Genomic DNA, 17,862 nt, shown 5'->3' with positions numbered 1-17,862 from the left:
AATAGAGTGCAAGCTTTCATTTGTTTATTTCTGGGTGGAACCCTTATCTAAATAAAGAGGACCCCTCCCCCAACCTGCCATTTTTATTTCTATTACAATCATTAATTATTCTATCAGAGGCACATATACTTGTTTTCTAAGGAAGAGTCTTTCTAGCAAGACCAAAAAGCTACTTGATGGTACTTTCTAAATACTCCTATGATGAAATGCCAAGAGGCATTGTACTTACGAGCTAAATTTTACACTTGAACCATCAAAGTTAGAAGGAAAAAAGTTTGGAAAGTGAAGTTAAACACTTACATTTTTCAGCTTCCTACTATAATCAAGGCTCCTATTTAAGGAAAAGGAAAAGAAAATATGATTAGTATAGCAGTTTCTTCACTGTGATCTTCCTTTCCAAGCCTCTAAGATGTACTCGAAAGCTAACAAATATAATGAAGTCAGCAGAATATATTATTTTTAAGGTCCATGATGAGTGATTTCGGGTAGTAAATAATATCATTTAGAAAACAAAATACAGAAGGGTAAGGTAGGATTAAACCTCCATAGTACACCATGGAAAGATGAATGCTCTATAACATCTGGAAAATGAAGAATTCCATTTAAAACTAGGACTGTTTATATTTGTATTCTCAAAGCTTAACTGTTAAAGTAAAATTCTGCCTTGGTTATATATCACTGTCAAATTGAAATCTGACTGCACTTCCAAAGTCGTCTTTATACAAGTAATTTTAACAAGGTCTGAAACCTTACTTAATTAAGTAGACCTGAAAATATATGTAGAAGAGGCATACTATCCAAATATTTATTCTTTTCTGCTCTGGACATAAATTAGTGTTGAAAATTAGCCATAAGCAGAAAAAATATGCATGCTATGCTCAAATATACACACATGCATTCTTAAATATACATAAATGTTTATTCTCAAACTATAAACAAAAAAAGCTACTTGGTGGTACTTTCTAAATACTCATTCAGTGAAATACCAAGATTTCTCCCAAATTATTCCAAAGTTTATTCAACAGGTCAACAAATAAATACTAGGAAAACAAATGATACATTTCTTTTTTTCCACAAAACTTCAGTGGGAGGGGGGAGGCAGAATATAATTCTTTTACGTAAACAAGTCAAGAATTCTTTCAGATATTTAGGTCCCATCTACTTTATTGCTGCATATTCTCACCCAGAGTACATATCAATGAATAGGTGCACAATTTCAAGCCAGTTAAGATTTGACAGGAATAGGAGTTCCTGTCATGGCGCAGTGGTTAACGAATCTGACTAGGAACCATGAGGTTTTGGGTTCGATCCCCGGCCTCGCTCAGTGAGTTAAGGATCTGGCATTGCCGTGAGCTATGGTGTAGGTCACAGACACGGCTCAGATCTGGCCTTGCTGTAGCTGTGGTATACGCCGGCGGCTACAGCTCCGATTAGACCCCTAGCCTGGAAACCTCCACATGCTGGGTGCTGCCCTAGAAAAGACAAAACGACATAAAAAAAAAAATTTTGACAGAAGGGGAGAATAAAACAGTATATATTAAGGAGATTAAACCATTAACAGAGACTTAGGTTGAAAGACCCAGTGGTCCAATTTGAATTTGACTAAGCATGTTTTCATATTTCACCCCTATTAACAGAAAGAATAACATGTCATTGATCTGCTTAGATACTTGCTATAATTTTTAAAAGTTTAACAACAACCGCAAGGATAACAGATGAAAACAAATAAAAAGCTCTAAAAGATATGACTCTTTTTTTTTGGTCATTTTAGGGCAGCACCTGAGGCATATGGAGGTTCCCAGGCTAGGGTTCAGATCGGAGCTGCAGCTGCTGGCCTACACCACAGCCACAGGAACGGCCAGATCCAAGCCTCGTCTGCAGCCTACACCACAGCTCATGGCAACACCAGATCCTTAACCCACTGAGTGAGGCCAGGGATCGAACCCACAACCTCATGGTTCCTAGATGGATTCGTTTCCGCTGTGCCACGACGGGAACTCCAGATTTGAAATTTTTGTGAATAACAGCTTAAGAACAGGGAACATAAAACTTTTTTTTTTTTGCATTGACAACAAACATTTTTTTGACTAAAATTATGATCCAGTTCTAAAAAATCATGCTTGGCACATAGCAGGAGCTCACAGAGTATCTGTTAAATGGTTTCCACGTAACAACCACTTATGTGAAAATGCTTCCAAAATTGTCAGACATCCTCAGGAACAATTCAAAGGCTTTCCTCATTTTCATCCGATTGCTACGATTCCCTGGAATGCTATTTGCTGCATGCCTTTCTGGACTATGCTTTCATTTCCCTTCAAGGTTGTCTGGCACCCATTACAGGTAAAGTTCACGAAATTACACACTCAGTAATCATTTGCAGGTTTTCCCTCCTTTCTCTCTCTCTCTTTCTTTCTTTCTTTCTTTTTTCCTTTATAGTCTACTCAAGTTACTTCTCAAAAAAAAAAAAAAAAGTAACAAAAATTACCCACAATGAAAGCTACTCTAAAGAGTATTTTTTAAAGAGACAATTTCAGAACGGCATCAAAAATGTCCTCTTTGGTAGCCACTCCCAGACCTTATGCTTATGCTATTAATTGGTATCCAGGGTGTTTTATTCATCTCCGCTAATGCTCGGCTCAGCTTTCAGAGGGGAAAGGAGAAAAACATAGCCGTTCTCCTTTCATTTACCGCAGCTATGAAATCTGTGTATGTTACAAAGTCGCCTGGACAGTATCAGATGAAACCAGTGTTACTTAACGGAAAAGTTGTGAAGCAGATAGCTCATTCCATGCCCCCATCCTCCGTGATATCAGAAAAGATTTTCTAAGTACCACAAATGAGTTTATGGCATAATTTTAAATATAAAATTCTTTATGTTCTTCTACATATTCATACCAGAAAATAAAAATGTTTTCTCCCTAACTCTTCCAAATTCAGCATCCTACAGTGCTTGTGGACCACCGCTCCCAAAACACTCCTCTTTACTCATTACCCTTCTACCACACTGGCTCCTCTTCTTTCTCTCTCTCTCTCTCTCTCTCTCTCTTTTTTTTTTTTTTGGTCTTTTTGCTGTTTTTCTAGGGCTGCTCCTACAGCATATGGAGGTTCCCAGGCTAGGGGTCGAATCGGAGCTGTAGCCACCGGCCTATGCCAGAGCCACAGCAACGCGGGATCCGAGCCGTGTCTGCGACCCACACTACAGCTCACGGCAACGCCAGATCCTTAACCCACTGAGAAAGGCCAAGGATCGAACCCGCAACCTCATGGTTCCCAGTTGGATTCGGTAACCACTGTGCCACAACGGGAACTCCTTCTTTCTCTTTTTAGACATCAAGTTTGCTTATCCTCCCCAGCCTTTCTATCCGCCCTTCCTCTACCCTGAATAGCCTATAGATCTTTGCATGGCTGGTTCTTCTTCCTATTTGTGTCTCAGTCCGCAGCCAAAATGCCATCTCTTTAGAGAGACCATCTTGACCAGCTTTCTTTTTTATTTCCCCTCAGTTTTGTTGAGATATAATCGATATAAAACATTATAAGAAGTTTAGAGTATACAACATTTGATATATGTATATATTGCAATGGTCACTATCTTTCACACGATTTATTTTATTACTAATTTATTTTCTTCTCAGCATTTATCACTCTGCAATTTTTAAAAGTTGACTTTTTTACTTCCCATTTCTTGACACAGCGTATAAATTCCATGTGAACAGGGGGCCTGTTCTCTAGTGACTGGAAAGTATCTGACCCCATAGTAGCTGCTCAGTTAAATCTTTGTGGAATGAATGAAAAATAAGTCAGGAGTTCCCATTGTGGCACATCAGAAACGAATCTGACTAGGAACCATGAGATTGCGGGTTCAATCCCTGGCGTCGCTCAGTGGGTTAAGACTCCAGCGTTGCCGTGTGCTGTGGTGTAGGTTGCTGGCAGTGTAACTCCGATTGGACCCCTAGCCTGGGAACCTCCATTATGCTGTGGGTGCAGCCCTAAAAAGACCAAAAAAAAAAAAAAAGAAAAAAAAGAAAAATAACAATCAAAGGGAAAGGTCATGGAAAAGTGTTGCTTAACTAAAATAATAATGCTCAAGCGAAGAAAACACTTAAAAGGGAAGAAAATAAGGAGAAAAAATGCAAAATGGGAGCTAAATGGGAAGATAAGATAAAGAAGGGAAAGGAAGCATAGGGAAGAGAAGGGGACAGAGAAAAGAAGTAGAGAGGAGGATAAAGAAAAAGAGCCGAGAAAAGAACAGGAGAAGGGGAGAATGGTCCGGTCATTGAGAAGCAACTGTCTATGTGCCACTGGTCTAAGTGACTTTTTTTCCTTCCCCTGCCTTCCGTACCTTTGGATTAAAATCTCTTTCTTTAGAAGTTGATGGAATCGGGGAGTTCCCGTCGTGGCGCAGTGGTTAACGAACACGGCTAGGAACCATGGGGTTGCGGGTTCGATCCCTGCCCTTGCTCAGTGGGTTAAGGATCCGGCATTGCCGTGAGCTGTGGTGTAGGTCGCAGACATGGCTCGGATCCAGCGTTGCTGTGGCTCTGGCGTAGGCTGGCAGCTACAGCTCTGATTGGACCCCTAGCCTGGGAACCTCCCTATGCCGCGGGAGCGGCCCAAGAAATGGCAAAAAGACAAAAAAAAAAAAGTTGATGGAACCATCTTTCTGGACCTGTACTGAGCAAGCTTTAGCTAGAATCATACATGTAAGGAGATTCTGTCCAATTCCATCTTATAGATAAGAGACAGAGCCCTCTTGAAGCAAGGAAGTTTGCCTAGGATTATAGACCTAGGAGGTAGCAGATGCAGGAATAGATCCCAGATTTCCTGAGTTTCCCAGTTTTTTGTAGATAAGCCATAAAGGGAATACGAGTCCTGAATTTCCAAAACCCATCAGTCTCAGCATTCTCCTGGTTTAGTAGCATATTGATTTAGAGTGACACTTGAAAAAAAAAGAAAATGAATGCAGCTGCCAACACTGTTGACGTGAACTTTCCTTCACCCTCCAAGCAACGCGCATGTGACTAATGATTACCTACCGTGTCACACAGTCAACTATTGTTTCTGGTCACTTGCCACCCAGGTGAAACTAAGAATGTGAGATGAGGCAGAACCTGAAACAATTTCCTCAAATGAGTAATGAGTTATAGAGGCTGGAGTTAGGTACAGAAATAAATGGAGCAGTGAGGACAAAAATGAGGTTTATGGTGGTTTCTGTATTCAAATATCACAACTTTTACTCTGGTATTTAGGTCCTCAACTAAGATTTTTCCACGAGAATTATTAAAGAAAGGTCAAAAGGTACAAACTTCCAGCTATAAAATAAATGAGTATGGGGATGTATATATATACAGCATGGCAACTATAGCTAGTAATACTATATACTGCATGGAGTAAGTTGCTAAGAGAGTAGATCTTAAAAGTTCTCATCACATGAAAAATAAAAAGTTATAGGGTGACAGATGTTGCCTTGACTTAGGGTGGTGAACACTTTGCAATATATACAAATTCTGAATCATCACGTTGTACACCTGAAACCGATATAATGGTATATATCAATGATGTATGTCAACAATACTTCCAAAAAAAGGCACACTGGCAACCGAGAAGTGATGTCATGCAGCCAATCATGGCTGACTCTCCCTATTCCCAGTCATGAATCATAAAATCCAATAGAAGCTCCAACTTGATTTCATTTAGCGGTTTCCATTTTTTTCTCAATTTTTTTCCTCATCTTTAAAAAAGGCAATACCAGCCAATCGCGGGAAATGAACAATTCTGAATTTTGATTTCTCTCTCTTCTCTGTCCTCCTATGATAAAGTGACCCAAAAGTCATCAAAAGGGAGACATATTGCCAATCCAAAGATCCTACCTGTGTAATCAAGCTTATTATTAAAGCATATTTAGGCCAAATACCATTTGTCTAGTTTGGAAAATGTCTTCTATGAATTTGGTAGAGTCTAAAGGACTTCTGAGCTACAGGAAAGTTCTCTCTACCATCTCATAAGGACTTTTCGTCTCATTACTCTGTTCACTGGCTATTTCTTTGCAAAAGAAGCACATTTGCCTTTTCTTTTACTACAACATTCTTTCCCAAGAATTCTTGGGCCCCAAACATGGCTCACTGAGTAGATACAGTCAACAATAGCCAAATGGCCAAATGATCCATCTTCCAAGAACTTGATCGCTGACACATATGAGAAAACAGTTACAAGTGTAAATGAAGAAGAGATTTTTCCATAATCTATTGCCTTCTTTGCATAATAAACAGAGTTCAGATCTGTTTACTGAGTTTGCAGTCTTCCAAGAGCCTATTCATATGCCCAATTGGAGCCAATAAAAGCTTTTTGTCTAACCCAAACAGATTCTGTGCATATTTCTCACTTGCCTTTCCCTCTGTTAAGTTTCACCTAACATTTTTTTTCTCCTTTTCTTTAAAATTCCAACTTTATATGCGTAAGTTGGGCTTTTCTAAAAACCATGGTTGATCCGAATGAAAGGTATGCGCAAGGGAAAGCCAATGTGTCTTGCTTTTGAAAGCTAACGTTTTCCCTTCATTTTTATTTTATTAGGCATGTCCAATTCTCTGCCTGTTACACCTGACAACATCATCACAAAACTGCAAATCAAACCACAAATGGGTTGCCCTTAAACATAAATTGCACATTACTTACTTGACTGTTACTCTGTTGGATGTATCCTGCAGGTCACTCGGGTCAAAAAGTTGAGATTCTTTAAGGCCGAGCTCTTTACAGCCTCTCAAGAATAATATGATGTTGTCCTGGGAGAAAGAAAAGAAATCCAAATCTGAATTATTTTATATTATCTTTATGAACCAGCCTTTCCTCTTTAATAGTCTAAATTCCTACGGAGATGTCAGCCATTAAACAGAGACAGTCAGGTGTGAGTCATGGTTTGGTGGATAATAAAATCGTACTTCGTTAGGAGTAAATAGACACTTTAAACTTCTAAACTCACAGCTATGTCACATTCATTTTTTTTTCCTTTCCCATTCATTTTTCTTTCCTTTCCTTTAACTGTAAGTTAAAGGACACTGGCAATTTTGGGGGACTAGTACTCACAAACCAGGAATTTCCTATTGCTTCAAAATTTTGTCCATCTTATTACCCAGAATCTGGTTCAAAATTGATTTTTTTTAAAAGTAAGTGTTTCTACCCAAGTGTCATCTTCAATAGGTTTTTCTCGTTAATTGATCTTCCAAAATATATCCTTGATCAGTGGGTTTTGAGCAATAATACTACTTGTGACTATCAACTGAATTAAATGGGAAAAAAATCTAGACTTAATTGGAAAGGCGGAAAAAGAAAGGGCAAGGAAATCTTTTTAAAATAATGTCCAGGACCCTCCTCATAGTAACAGATTTCTCTAGCAAATCCAGTTTACTTTGAATTGGCAGAAGAGCAGGCACAATCCTCAACTGAAGAAGGTTCTTCATCTGTTGGGAGTCATCAAGAATAAACAAATGGCTCTGGAAGGGATTGTAAGTGGTGAGTCATTCTTTTAGAACTCTGGGCTGTTAGCAACAGGGTCTTCAATAGTCAGTCTCTACTTATCTTCTTTCTAAAAGATTCTGATGAGCTAACTGGCCCCATTAGGTGGTTCAGATTACAGGAAAGGAATGATGAAGCTGATTCCAGAAGCCAGATCAATGTGACCGTCTAAAGGCTCTAAGAAAGATGTTAACAATAATCTGAAGTGATGGCGGTGGTAGTAAATGAATTATATATCTACCCTGGTGCAATTCAACAAAATGAACAGAAAAGCACAGTATTTCCCAATGACTAGTGTGGATGGGATTCTAAGATGACCCTCATGAATCTGCTCCCTGGTAAACACACCCTGTATAATCACCTCCCCTTGAGTGTGAGTAGAATCTGTGCATGTGATGGACTCTCACTCTGTGATTAACCAGTTGACTTTGAGTTGATCAAAAGAAAAATGATCGGATTGGGCTTGAACTAATCAGGGGAGCTTATCAAAGAGGGGTGAAGTCAGAGTTTCTCCTGGCCACGAGTTCTATTGGTACAAGGAAAGGCATCCTGTCAACAACCACATGAGCTCGGGAGGAGGCTTGGAAGAAGCTCAGCTAGGACTTCAGCCACGATCAACATCTCAATTTCAGCACCATGAGACCCTGAGCAAAGAACTCAGTCACACCATGTCCATACTTCTGATCTCCAGAAACTAAGATCATCCCTGGGTATCGACTGAGGATGCGAAGTTGATAGTAATTTTTTAAGTAGCAATAAAAAAATGAGGAGATCCAGGCTCAAAACAATAAGAGCAATAGCCTTATTGTATTGTATAGCCTTCATGAAACACCAAGGACTCTTCCAAGAGTTTTACATCTATTACCTCTTTTCATCCCTGCACAACCTTATGAGACGGGTACCAACATCCTCCTTCTACAGATGAACAGTGTGAGGCACAGAACAATTAAGCCTCTTGCCCAAGGCCACGCAGCCAGCAAAGGATGGACGTGCAAAAGAACATGGCCCATATGAAGAACTCCAGCCTCAAATCGGAGGCTGGGACAGAAGGCTATGGAGTCAGGGGCTGATCACAGGGGCCTCAAAGGCCATGGAAGGCAGGCTATGATGGTCACAGAGGGGTGGGAATCTGACAAACAAATGCCAAGATCTGCTGCAGAAGTAGATTGTTGGGAGTAGGCCAGGGGGCGAGGGGCGGGCGGGTGAGAGTGTGAAGAAGGACTTCCGATGAGTGAGGCAAGAGGCTGGGGACCAATGAGGAGATAACTGCCATCTCACGTCTCCCCAGCCCAGACTGTTTTCTTTCCTGTGCCCCTGGATTTTTTTTTTTTTTTTTTTGTCTTTTTAGGGCTGCACCTGCACCCGAGGCATATGGAAGGTCCGAGGCTAGGGGGTGAATTGGAGCTGCAGCTGCTGGCCTATCCCACAGCCACAGCAATGCAGGATCCAAGCTGTGCCTGCAGCCTATACCACAGCTCACAGCAACACTGGATCCTCAACCCACTGAGCAAGGCCAGCGATCGAATCTGCGTCCACGTCGATACTAGACAGGTTTGTTACCACTGAGCCACAACCGGAACACCCCCTGGATTTTTTCAGTAGGCAAGAAGAGCCATCATTCACGGGACCTGTGTCCTTCATAAGACCTCTTGTCAACTGACAGGGAGCTGGTCAGAGTCTGAAGTTCTCCATACCCTTGCCCATCTCTCCTTCAATTATTTTACGTGTGATAAAATCATCCAATTTCTCCTTGGAGTTGCACTATTTTCCCTCCCATCTCCAGAGGTTTGGAGATGTTCAGCTGAGTCTTTTCTAGGACATGCAACCATCTTTCTGGTCAGCCCATGAGCTCTGAGGGCTTCTTGCCCAGAGGAAAGCTAAGGGTGGATCCTGGAACTCTCTGGGAGTCATTTGGGACTACATTAAAAAGGACCGGACCTGTGACTGCCATGAGGTTCGTGATTGTGGCACCTCAGACTCTCAAGAAAGGCAAGAAGGTGCTCTTCCCCGCCGCATTCCCAGGTGTGTTCTGAGCACCACTCTATGTTCAGCACACAGGCTGCAAACACAGAAGCATTGTGTTGCCAGCCGGGCTGCACAGTGTGGGCTGGGAGATTTAACTAACGGCAGGGCTCCTTCCAGCTCCTTGCTGCAACCTAATGATGTTGGAAGGGGGCCAGAGCCCAGTCAGGAGAAAAGCCAGAAGGAAAGCCCCCCCACACCACCCCACCGCCCGCTAGCCAAGAGCTAACAAGGGCAGCGCCAGGGCGGGTGGGGAGGGCTGTGCCTTTAATTACATAAAATGCATCCTGCAAATCCCCATCTGCTTTACTCTTCACACTGAGTTTTTTCCACATTTACAACTCCAAGCAAAACTAACATCTTCAATATCTTAGCTTCAGAAGCCAAGCAGTGCAACAGCATCTCAGTCCTGGGGGACAAGTGGAGACACTGATTGACCACAATGATGAGTCTAGGTGGTTCTGACTAGTGTAGCACTGCAAACTCATTAAGGCTTAGGCTTCCAAAGATGTTTTTAAAGATGCTTCAAAAAATTCAGTGTCACAATAAAACAAAAATTGGAGACTGAAGAAACGTGATGACCAAATGTAACATCTGACCTTTGACTGGATCCTAGATCCAAAAGGGAAAAGTAAATAAGGCTATAAGAGGCCAATTTAAATATGGACTCTTGTTGGATGATATTACTGAGTGGACGTTAATTTTCTTAGGCATGGTGGTGACGACATTGTGGTTATATGAGAGAATGTCTTTATTTTTAGACAAACATATGAATAATTTAGGGACAAGTTATCATGTCTATAACCTAATTTCAAACAGCTCAAGGAAAACCTGTGTGTGAGTGCCTGCACGCATGCATGTGTGTATAGGAGAGATGGGGTGGGGAGAGAGAGAGTGATGTCTGCCTGTTATGGAGAAAGAGATAAAGCAATGATGGCAAGACGTTAATACCTGGTGAATCTAAGTCTCGAAGGTGGGCAATTTTTTTTGGTAAAGGGCTGGATAGTAAATATGGCTTTGTGAGCCTTGTGGTGGTCTCTGTCAGAATGGCTCAACTCTGTCATCACAGCCAGAGACTTGAACAGGAATATCAGCATCCCCGTACACTTTATTTACAAACCAGGCGTCTGGCTGCCTTTGGCCAGCAGCAGGCTGCGGTCCACTGGCCCTGTTCTAGGTGAACACTATTCAGGTATTCACTCTGCCATCTGCACGTTGGAAATTGTCCCCAAAACGTTTGGAGAAAAGGTTATTAAGTGGGTACAAATCCATTCTGCTCCATAGGGTTGTGACTTCACTTGTAAAACCAACTGCGTAAAAGTCAAGGGAAAAATAACAGGCACCTCAGAGACAACGATTGCAAAGTCCCCGAGGTAAAGGCTCCAGTGCTACTGATGGAAAGTTACTATTTCTGGCTAACGGGAATGTGCTGTAACACGAGTCTCAATTCAACACAGATGCGGAACATAAAATTCCTAAAAAAGTCCCTTTTGTGCTCGACTAATATTAATATATGGATTTATACCACTATTTACGTAACTATCATGCATTCATTCCTCCTTGTTCTTGGTCCACAGGATCCCCGTTTCACTAATTTGTGGGCCTGCCCTGGGTATGAAGACCTGCCCTGGAGTTCCCGTTGTGGCTCAGTGGTAATGAACCCGACTAGTAGCCATGAGGACGAGGGTGCGATCCCTGGCCTTGCTCAGTGGGTTAAGGATCCGGTATTGCCATGAGCTGTGGCGTAGGTCGCAGATGCAGCCCAGATCTGGTGTTGCTGTGGCTGTGGTGTAGGCTGGCAGCTGCAGCTGAAGTTCCGATTTGACCCCTAGCCTGGGGAATTTCCATATGTTGCAGGTGCAGCCCTAAAAAGACCAAAAAAAAAAAAGTTCTCCCCTGGCGGCCGGGGGTGGAAGCCCGAGCTTTCTGCCCTCCCTGAGGTCCTCTTCTCTGAAGCAATACTTGTCCTTCACTCTTTTTGTTCTCACACCAAAGGCAAGAGGGAGGAAGGCCCAGCAGGGTCTCCACCCCCAGAGTTTTAGGTACTCACTAAATATTTAAAATAAAATAAAATAATTACGACATTCTAGGTGCTTAGAAGGATTTTTAAAAAACCCCACAGAATTCCTTACAGAATTCTAGTAGAGGGAATAATAAGGATTTAACAACAGAAGTATCTTATCTTCAGGATTAATCCTCCTGATCCGTCAAAGGGCTGGATTTGTTCAAGATACACAAAAACAGAGGTCTATTGATGAAAAATTGCCTAATTAGATGATGAGAGCAAATAGATCACGGAACTCGGCTAACAACTTTGGAGTCGAGAGGATCCCAGTTAGAATTCCAGTCACATCCACATGATGAGCATGGGCATGCTGGCCTTGGGTATGGTTCTTAGCCGGGGTTTTTTTTGTTTTTTGTTTTTTGGGTTTTTTTTTTTTTGTCTTTTTAGGTCCACGCCCATGGCATATGGAAATTTCCAGGTTAGGAGTCAAAACAGGGCTGTAGCTACCTGCCTACACCACAGCCACAGCAACACGGGATCCGAGCCACATCTTCGACCTACACCGCAGCTCATGGCAACTCTGGATCCCCGACCCACTGAGCAAGGCCAGGGATCAAACCTGAGTCCTCATGGATACTAGTCGGGTTCATTACCACTGAGCCACAGTAGGAACTCCCTAACCTTTTTAATCCTTGAATTTCTACTCTGTAAGGTGCAGGATGTCATCAACCTCACAGGGCTGCTGGAATTACAGAAACTATATTAAGAACATAGCCCAGTGTCTGGTACCTTCCAGGCACTCCTTATATGGCAGTTATGTCTTAATGTGACATTATCATCAACCTAGATCAAGAAGGAACCATGCAAGGTGAGATGAAGAATTGTTTATTCTTTAAGTTCCTGTTGTGGCACAGCAGAAACAAATCTGACTAGGAACCAAGAGGTTGCAGGTTTGATCCCTGGCTTCGGTCAGTGGGTTAAGGATCCAGCGTTGCCGTGAGCTGTGGTGTAGGTCATAGACATGACTTGGATCCTTCGTTGCTGTGGCTGTGGTGTAGGCTGGCAGCTGTAGCTCTGATCAGACCCCTAGCCTGGGAACCTCCATATGCCATGGTATGGCCCTAAAAAGCAAAAAAAAAAAAAAAAGAATAGTTTATTCTTCCACAAAAACCAGACATGGTGTGTATATATAGCCCTTGTGAATTACATAGGAGATGGTTTTTTTAAAAAGGGTAGTTGCAATTGTTTAGTTACTGTTATAAATTGCCACCTTGACACTGACACAGGCTGCCACAAATTTAGGTGCAAACTATGTACCAAAAGTCCATTTGTGAGTCATCCTTGGCAATTATTTCCCGGAAACAGTTTTTGCATGGCGGTTCCCAGTTCAGGCCACAAAAGCCTACTTAATCCAAAATGTCCCTGGGGGGAGTCCTAATTACGTCATGGAACCTAACCGCTGAGCAGAACTACATCTCAGTGGGCAGGCATATTCAGAACTGCCTGGTCTGTGTCCTAGGCTGTAGTCACATGGAGAATTCCAGAGGCCATAGAAAAGGCTTCTTCAGCCAAGGCAGCCCCTCGGGCGGAAGGGGCAGGGGTGAGAGAGGAAAAGGGGGGGCCAGCAATTCATTCCCCAGCAGCCCCCGAGACACATCACTCTCCCCCGGGCCTTTCTCCCTCCTGTCTTCAGAGGGCAGGCTTGCTACCTTTCCTTTTTTCAGCTGTCATTTCCAAGTGGATGGAGCTTCTCCTTTTCCTTGCTCCACTGAGGAGCAGCGTGCAGCTTTCTGGCTCTGAGAAACCAGCACGTAGTGATTTCCTAGGAAAACCAGACTGGTGGTGAGAAGCCCCCTGCTCTGCCCAGTCTCCTTGGCTTCATTTCCTTTGCAGTCTACAGGGGCAAGGGTAACACGATGATAGATTTGGACTTCACAGAAAATGAACGTAATGCTCCTTTGGATTTCAAATGAACCCAGACGTCTATACTGCCAGGTATTTAAAATGCAATGTGCATAAAGCATTCTATACTTTTCAGTTTCTATATATGAAAAGACTAGGTGGAGCTATCAAAATGCAAACTGATACTATAGCTTGTGAATTGAACAATTTTTTTGGCTGAGTCCAAGGCATGTGGAAGTTTCCGGGCCAGGGATCGAACTCCTGAGCCGTAGCAGTGAGCTGAGCCACGGAAGTGACAACGCCAGATCTTTAATCGGCTGCACCACCAGGGAACTCGTGAATTTAATGATTTTGAAGCATTTTCTACAATAAATATTTGCTTCAAAAATCTTAATAAGGAGTAGGATATCTCAGAAAGATTTGCAAGCAGATTAGAGAAGACCCAGATCTTTTTGGAAAATCAATAACTAACATCAATGCTACTTTTCTGCTCTATCTATAAGGCTTAAAAAATGAAAAAAAAAATTGTGTTGGGAAAATAACAATTAAAAAAAAAGGTTTTTGTTAGGGTTCCAGCATTTGAAGCAAACAAACTGCCTTTAGCAGAAGTACAATTCTGAAATTCAGAACTTAAGGAATACATGATCAAAATATCTCCAGAAACTTGCCCCACAATTAACAGAATTTGAGGATTTCCTGTACCTGCTGCATGTGCACGGTTGCTCCCCTAACTGTACGGGCTCCAGCCCAGCTCCAGTAATTGGCCGACACCCAGCATTCGCCAGACTTTCAACGCATTTGAATTTGCCAGGAGCACTTAATGAGGATACCAGGCCTTCCCCTGAGAGGCAGGGGCAGTTCGTCCTGCTTGCGGGGAGTCCCAGGGAAGTCTGACCCAGAAGGTGGCAGCTGGATGGCAGCTTGAAGGAGAAGAAAAAAAATGTATGGATGGGAAATGAGCAGAAACACAGTGGGCTGCAGGGAGAGAACGCAAGGCTGAGGAGGGAAGAGAGTTACAAGCAGGAAGCTTGGGAGAGTTGTGAGAGCCTTGAGAAGGATTTGGGCTGTGCTCTGGGGGTAGGGAATCAAAGCTACTTGAGGATGGAAAGAGTCCTCAGATCCGACTTTTCTTTCAGGAGACTGCATCAGGTGGCAGTAGGAGAGATCCATGGTGTGGAGGACAGAGTCCATGCACGAGATAATTACAAGAGCTCAGGGGCGGACGTGGAATGCCTGCACTCATCCAGAAGCTGTAAGGGCAGGAGAGAGAGAGGATGCAAACTCCCCTCATTGGCTTGGCAGTCGAGTGGCTTTGGGAGCAGAAGGCAAGAAAAAGGAGGGGAGGCTGAGATTTTTAGCCATGGAGACCACCTTAAAGAATGGAGGGAGGGGGAGTTCCCATTGTGGCTCAGTGGAATAAGAACCTGACTACCATCCATGAGGAGGCAGGTTCAATCCCTGGCCTCATTCGATGGCTTAAAAATCTGGTGCTGACGCAAGCTGCAGCAATGGGTTGCAGGTGCGGCTCAGATCTGGCGTTGCTGTGGCTATGGTGCAGGCTGACAGGTACAGTTCCAATTCGACCCCTAGCCTGGGAACTTCCATATGTCGCAGGTGCAGCCTCAAAAAGGAGAAAAAAAAAAAACACAGCATGGAGGAAGGGAAGGGAAAATGTGTGAGAAACAGAAATAAATCAATTTGGAACATTCTATATGCAAAGAGCCACAGCTCATTGGGAGTTTATATTTAGGTCTGCTGCTTAGCAGCTAGACGAGCTTGGGCAAGTTGCTTACATGGTCTCTGTCTCAGCTTTCCCTTGCAAAGCCCAAGTCCTTACAATGGTCTACAAGGCCCTCTGGGATCTGCCACCCTCTACCTCTCGGACCCCACCCCCACCTCCATCCCTGCAGCTGGCACAGCTCCCTCCTGGTCCTCAACCAAACCAAGCAGATCCCTGCCCGGGCCTCTGCACTGCTCTTTTTGTTTGTTTGTTTGTTTGTTTTTGCTTTTTACCTAGATAATACCTAAAATAATCTCTTGTCTATCATAAGCTAACATGTAGGAAATATGCATGGGGCGAATGAATGACCCCAAAAGTGGGGATAGATGTTCCCGCTGAGGAACAGCAAGATCGGCAGCATCTCTGCAGCACCAGGATGCTTAGAAGAGAATCGAGTTTGGCACAAGAAATGTATTCCATTATGATACTGGTTTCTATTACGAGGATAAAACCGTTACATCATCAATGAATGGAATTTCTGATTAGAAGGACGTACTGACGTTGGGGACAGCTTCAGTGGAATGATAGGGTAAAACCCGGCTCGCAGGAAGTTAAGAAATCAGTGGCGAGTGAAAAACAATGGAGAAAACACAAAGAGACACTTTTGGAAAGCAGACAAGAGATTATGAAAAAAATATCGCGGATCAGGAGAAAGTTGGCTGATGGTTTCTTTTAGGAAAGCGGCAGGTAAGGAGAAACACAGCACCCTGCTTGTCCTGGAGCTTCCTGGCCCTCCCAGACCTCTGATGTCACAGTCCTCTCAAGGAATCCTCACCGCATGTGAGGTGTGAGCCATCAGTTTTCATCATAATGACCTTCCGTCCTACTCCTTGCTTCTGCTACGGCTCTGGCTCCAGGCTCACCACTTTCTACAGTCAACATTCTAGGTGGCTTTCCATTCTACACGGCCACCTGTTCAGCAGCCTGGCTTTACAGCTCTTGGACTTCCTCATACATTTCACTAGTTTTTACCTGTACACTCCTTTTCAGGAATACTCATTTCCCACACCTGCCCTGTGGCAGCACCAACCCCAACATCCTGCTTGTTGGCCCGGGTCCCTCTCCTCCCGGGTTTCTCATTCCTTCTCTCCCAGGGCACCTGCTCTGTCGCCTCCAGACTCTGCCTTTTCCTCTCAGTCCATTTCCCTCTCCCCTTGTTGCTTTATTTCCTTCCTGATTCAGTGCAGACCAGTCTATTCGACTGCTCCACTGCCTGTACCTTCAACAGCCTCAGCTCTCCCCTTTTCCATTAGGGAGCAAGGACTGGGAAAAGGAAATAGCACAGGTGGAACAGTCAGCCTTAGCCAGGAGCCTTGGCGACCAAGCCAACCACCTCCTGTCGCCACTAGAGGAGCGCTCAGGTACACCCACCCCTTGTGTGTCTACGCAGGGGAACAATGCTCCCGGCCCCTCGAGCTTCCTCCCTTAGGTTCGTTTGGGAGAAAGAACAGGGCGTGCGCAGCTTGGCTGGTCTGGGATTTCCTCTCTGTGGAAGACAGCCTGGCTGTAGGACACATGTGTCCTGTCTGTCTCTGTCATGTGGTAAGGGGCCTCTCTCTTGGGGGTGGGGGTGGGGGGCTGTGGTTGTCCAGCTGTGACGCAAATGGGTGGATGACTGTTTAATTCAGGACTGAGGATTAGCAAACCCACTTGGCTGCAGCCCTAAACCCATGCTCTCCTATTGGTTTCATGAGAAGGAAAGCTGACATTTTGATCTCCAGCTGATGCCTCTGTTTGCTTCTCAGCTGGGAGGGGAAGAGAGGAGTATTATGACCGATCACCCTAAATCCCTGGCGCTCTGCTCCTGGTGCTACTGGAAATAATGACGCTTTATGGGGCCTGGAGTTGCTACACATTTCTAAGCTCCCACCTCTGTGGGCTCCTTGGATGCACGTGGTAACCCTTCTGGCATCCCTGGTCAGCCCTTCTCCCCATCCTTGTAGAGGTTTTCGCACGGCTTCTCTGCTTTCTAAAAATCTCTCTGCCAAACCCTCACCTTCCCCATCAACAGAAAGATGTCCTGAGTCCCTAAGAATTCAATCCCTTCATGTCACTCACCCTGAGTTCTCTAAACACCTTTAAAAAGAGAATATAAACTGGAGGAGTTCCCACTGTGGCTCAGCAAATTAAGAACCCGACTAGTAACTGCAAGGATGTGGATTCAATCCCTAGCCTCGATCAGTGGGTTAAGGATCTGGTGTTGCCGTGAGCTGTGGTGTAGGTCACAGACGTGGCTCGGATCTGGTGTTGCTGTGGCTGTAGTAGGCCAGCAGCTGCAGCCCTGATTCAACCCCTAGCCTGGGAACCTCCATAGGCCACGGGTACAGCCCTTAAAAAAAAAAAAAAAAAAAAAGAAGAAGAAGAATAAGAATATAAAGTTGAGTATTTTAAGGCATTTGAAAAAATCTGTTCACATATTTTCAGCAATAGGAGCAAAGTGGGGGTCTGGGTCAGAGTGAAGCTCAAGCTATTATCTTTACTTGAATTTTTAATTTCTTCAAACATACTAGTTGCATAGATGGTATGAAAGACACAGAGTTCCCGTCGTGGCTCAGTGGTTAATGAATCCGACTAGGAGCCATGAGGTTGCGGGTTCTATCCCTGGCCTTGCTCAGTGGGTTAAGGATCTGGCATTGTTGTGAGCTGT

General features: G+C 43.8%; 1 protein-coding gene across 1 annotated transcript in view; it reads right to left on the bottom strand.

Moving 5' to 3' along the window:
* LIMCH1 (LIM and calponin homology domains 1) overlaps positions 1–17,862 on the bottom strand; it is a 356,320-nt gene that overhangs the window by 102,342 nt on the left and 236,116 nt on the right. Inside the window, 2 exon segments of the mRNA XM_047799516.1 lie at positions 301–331; positions 6,670–6,776. Coding sequence (XP_047655472.1) covers positions 301–331; positions 6,670–6,776 — 138 coding nt within the window.

The sequence above is a fragment of the Phacochoerus africanus genome, chromosome 10 (assembly GCF_016906955.1).
Source record: "Phacochoerus africanus isolate WHEZ1 chromosome 10, ROS_Pafr_v1, whole genome shotgun sequence".
Classification (NCBI taxonomy): domain Eukaryota; kingdom Metazoa; phylum Chordata; class Mammalia; order Artiodactyla; family Suidae; genus Phacochoerus; species Phacochoerus africanus.
This window is presented reverse-complemented; position numbering and strand designations above follow the sequence as displayed.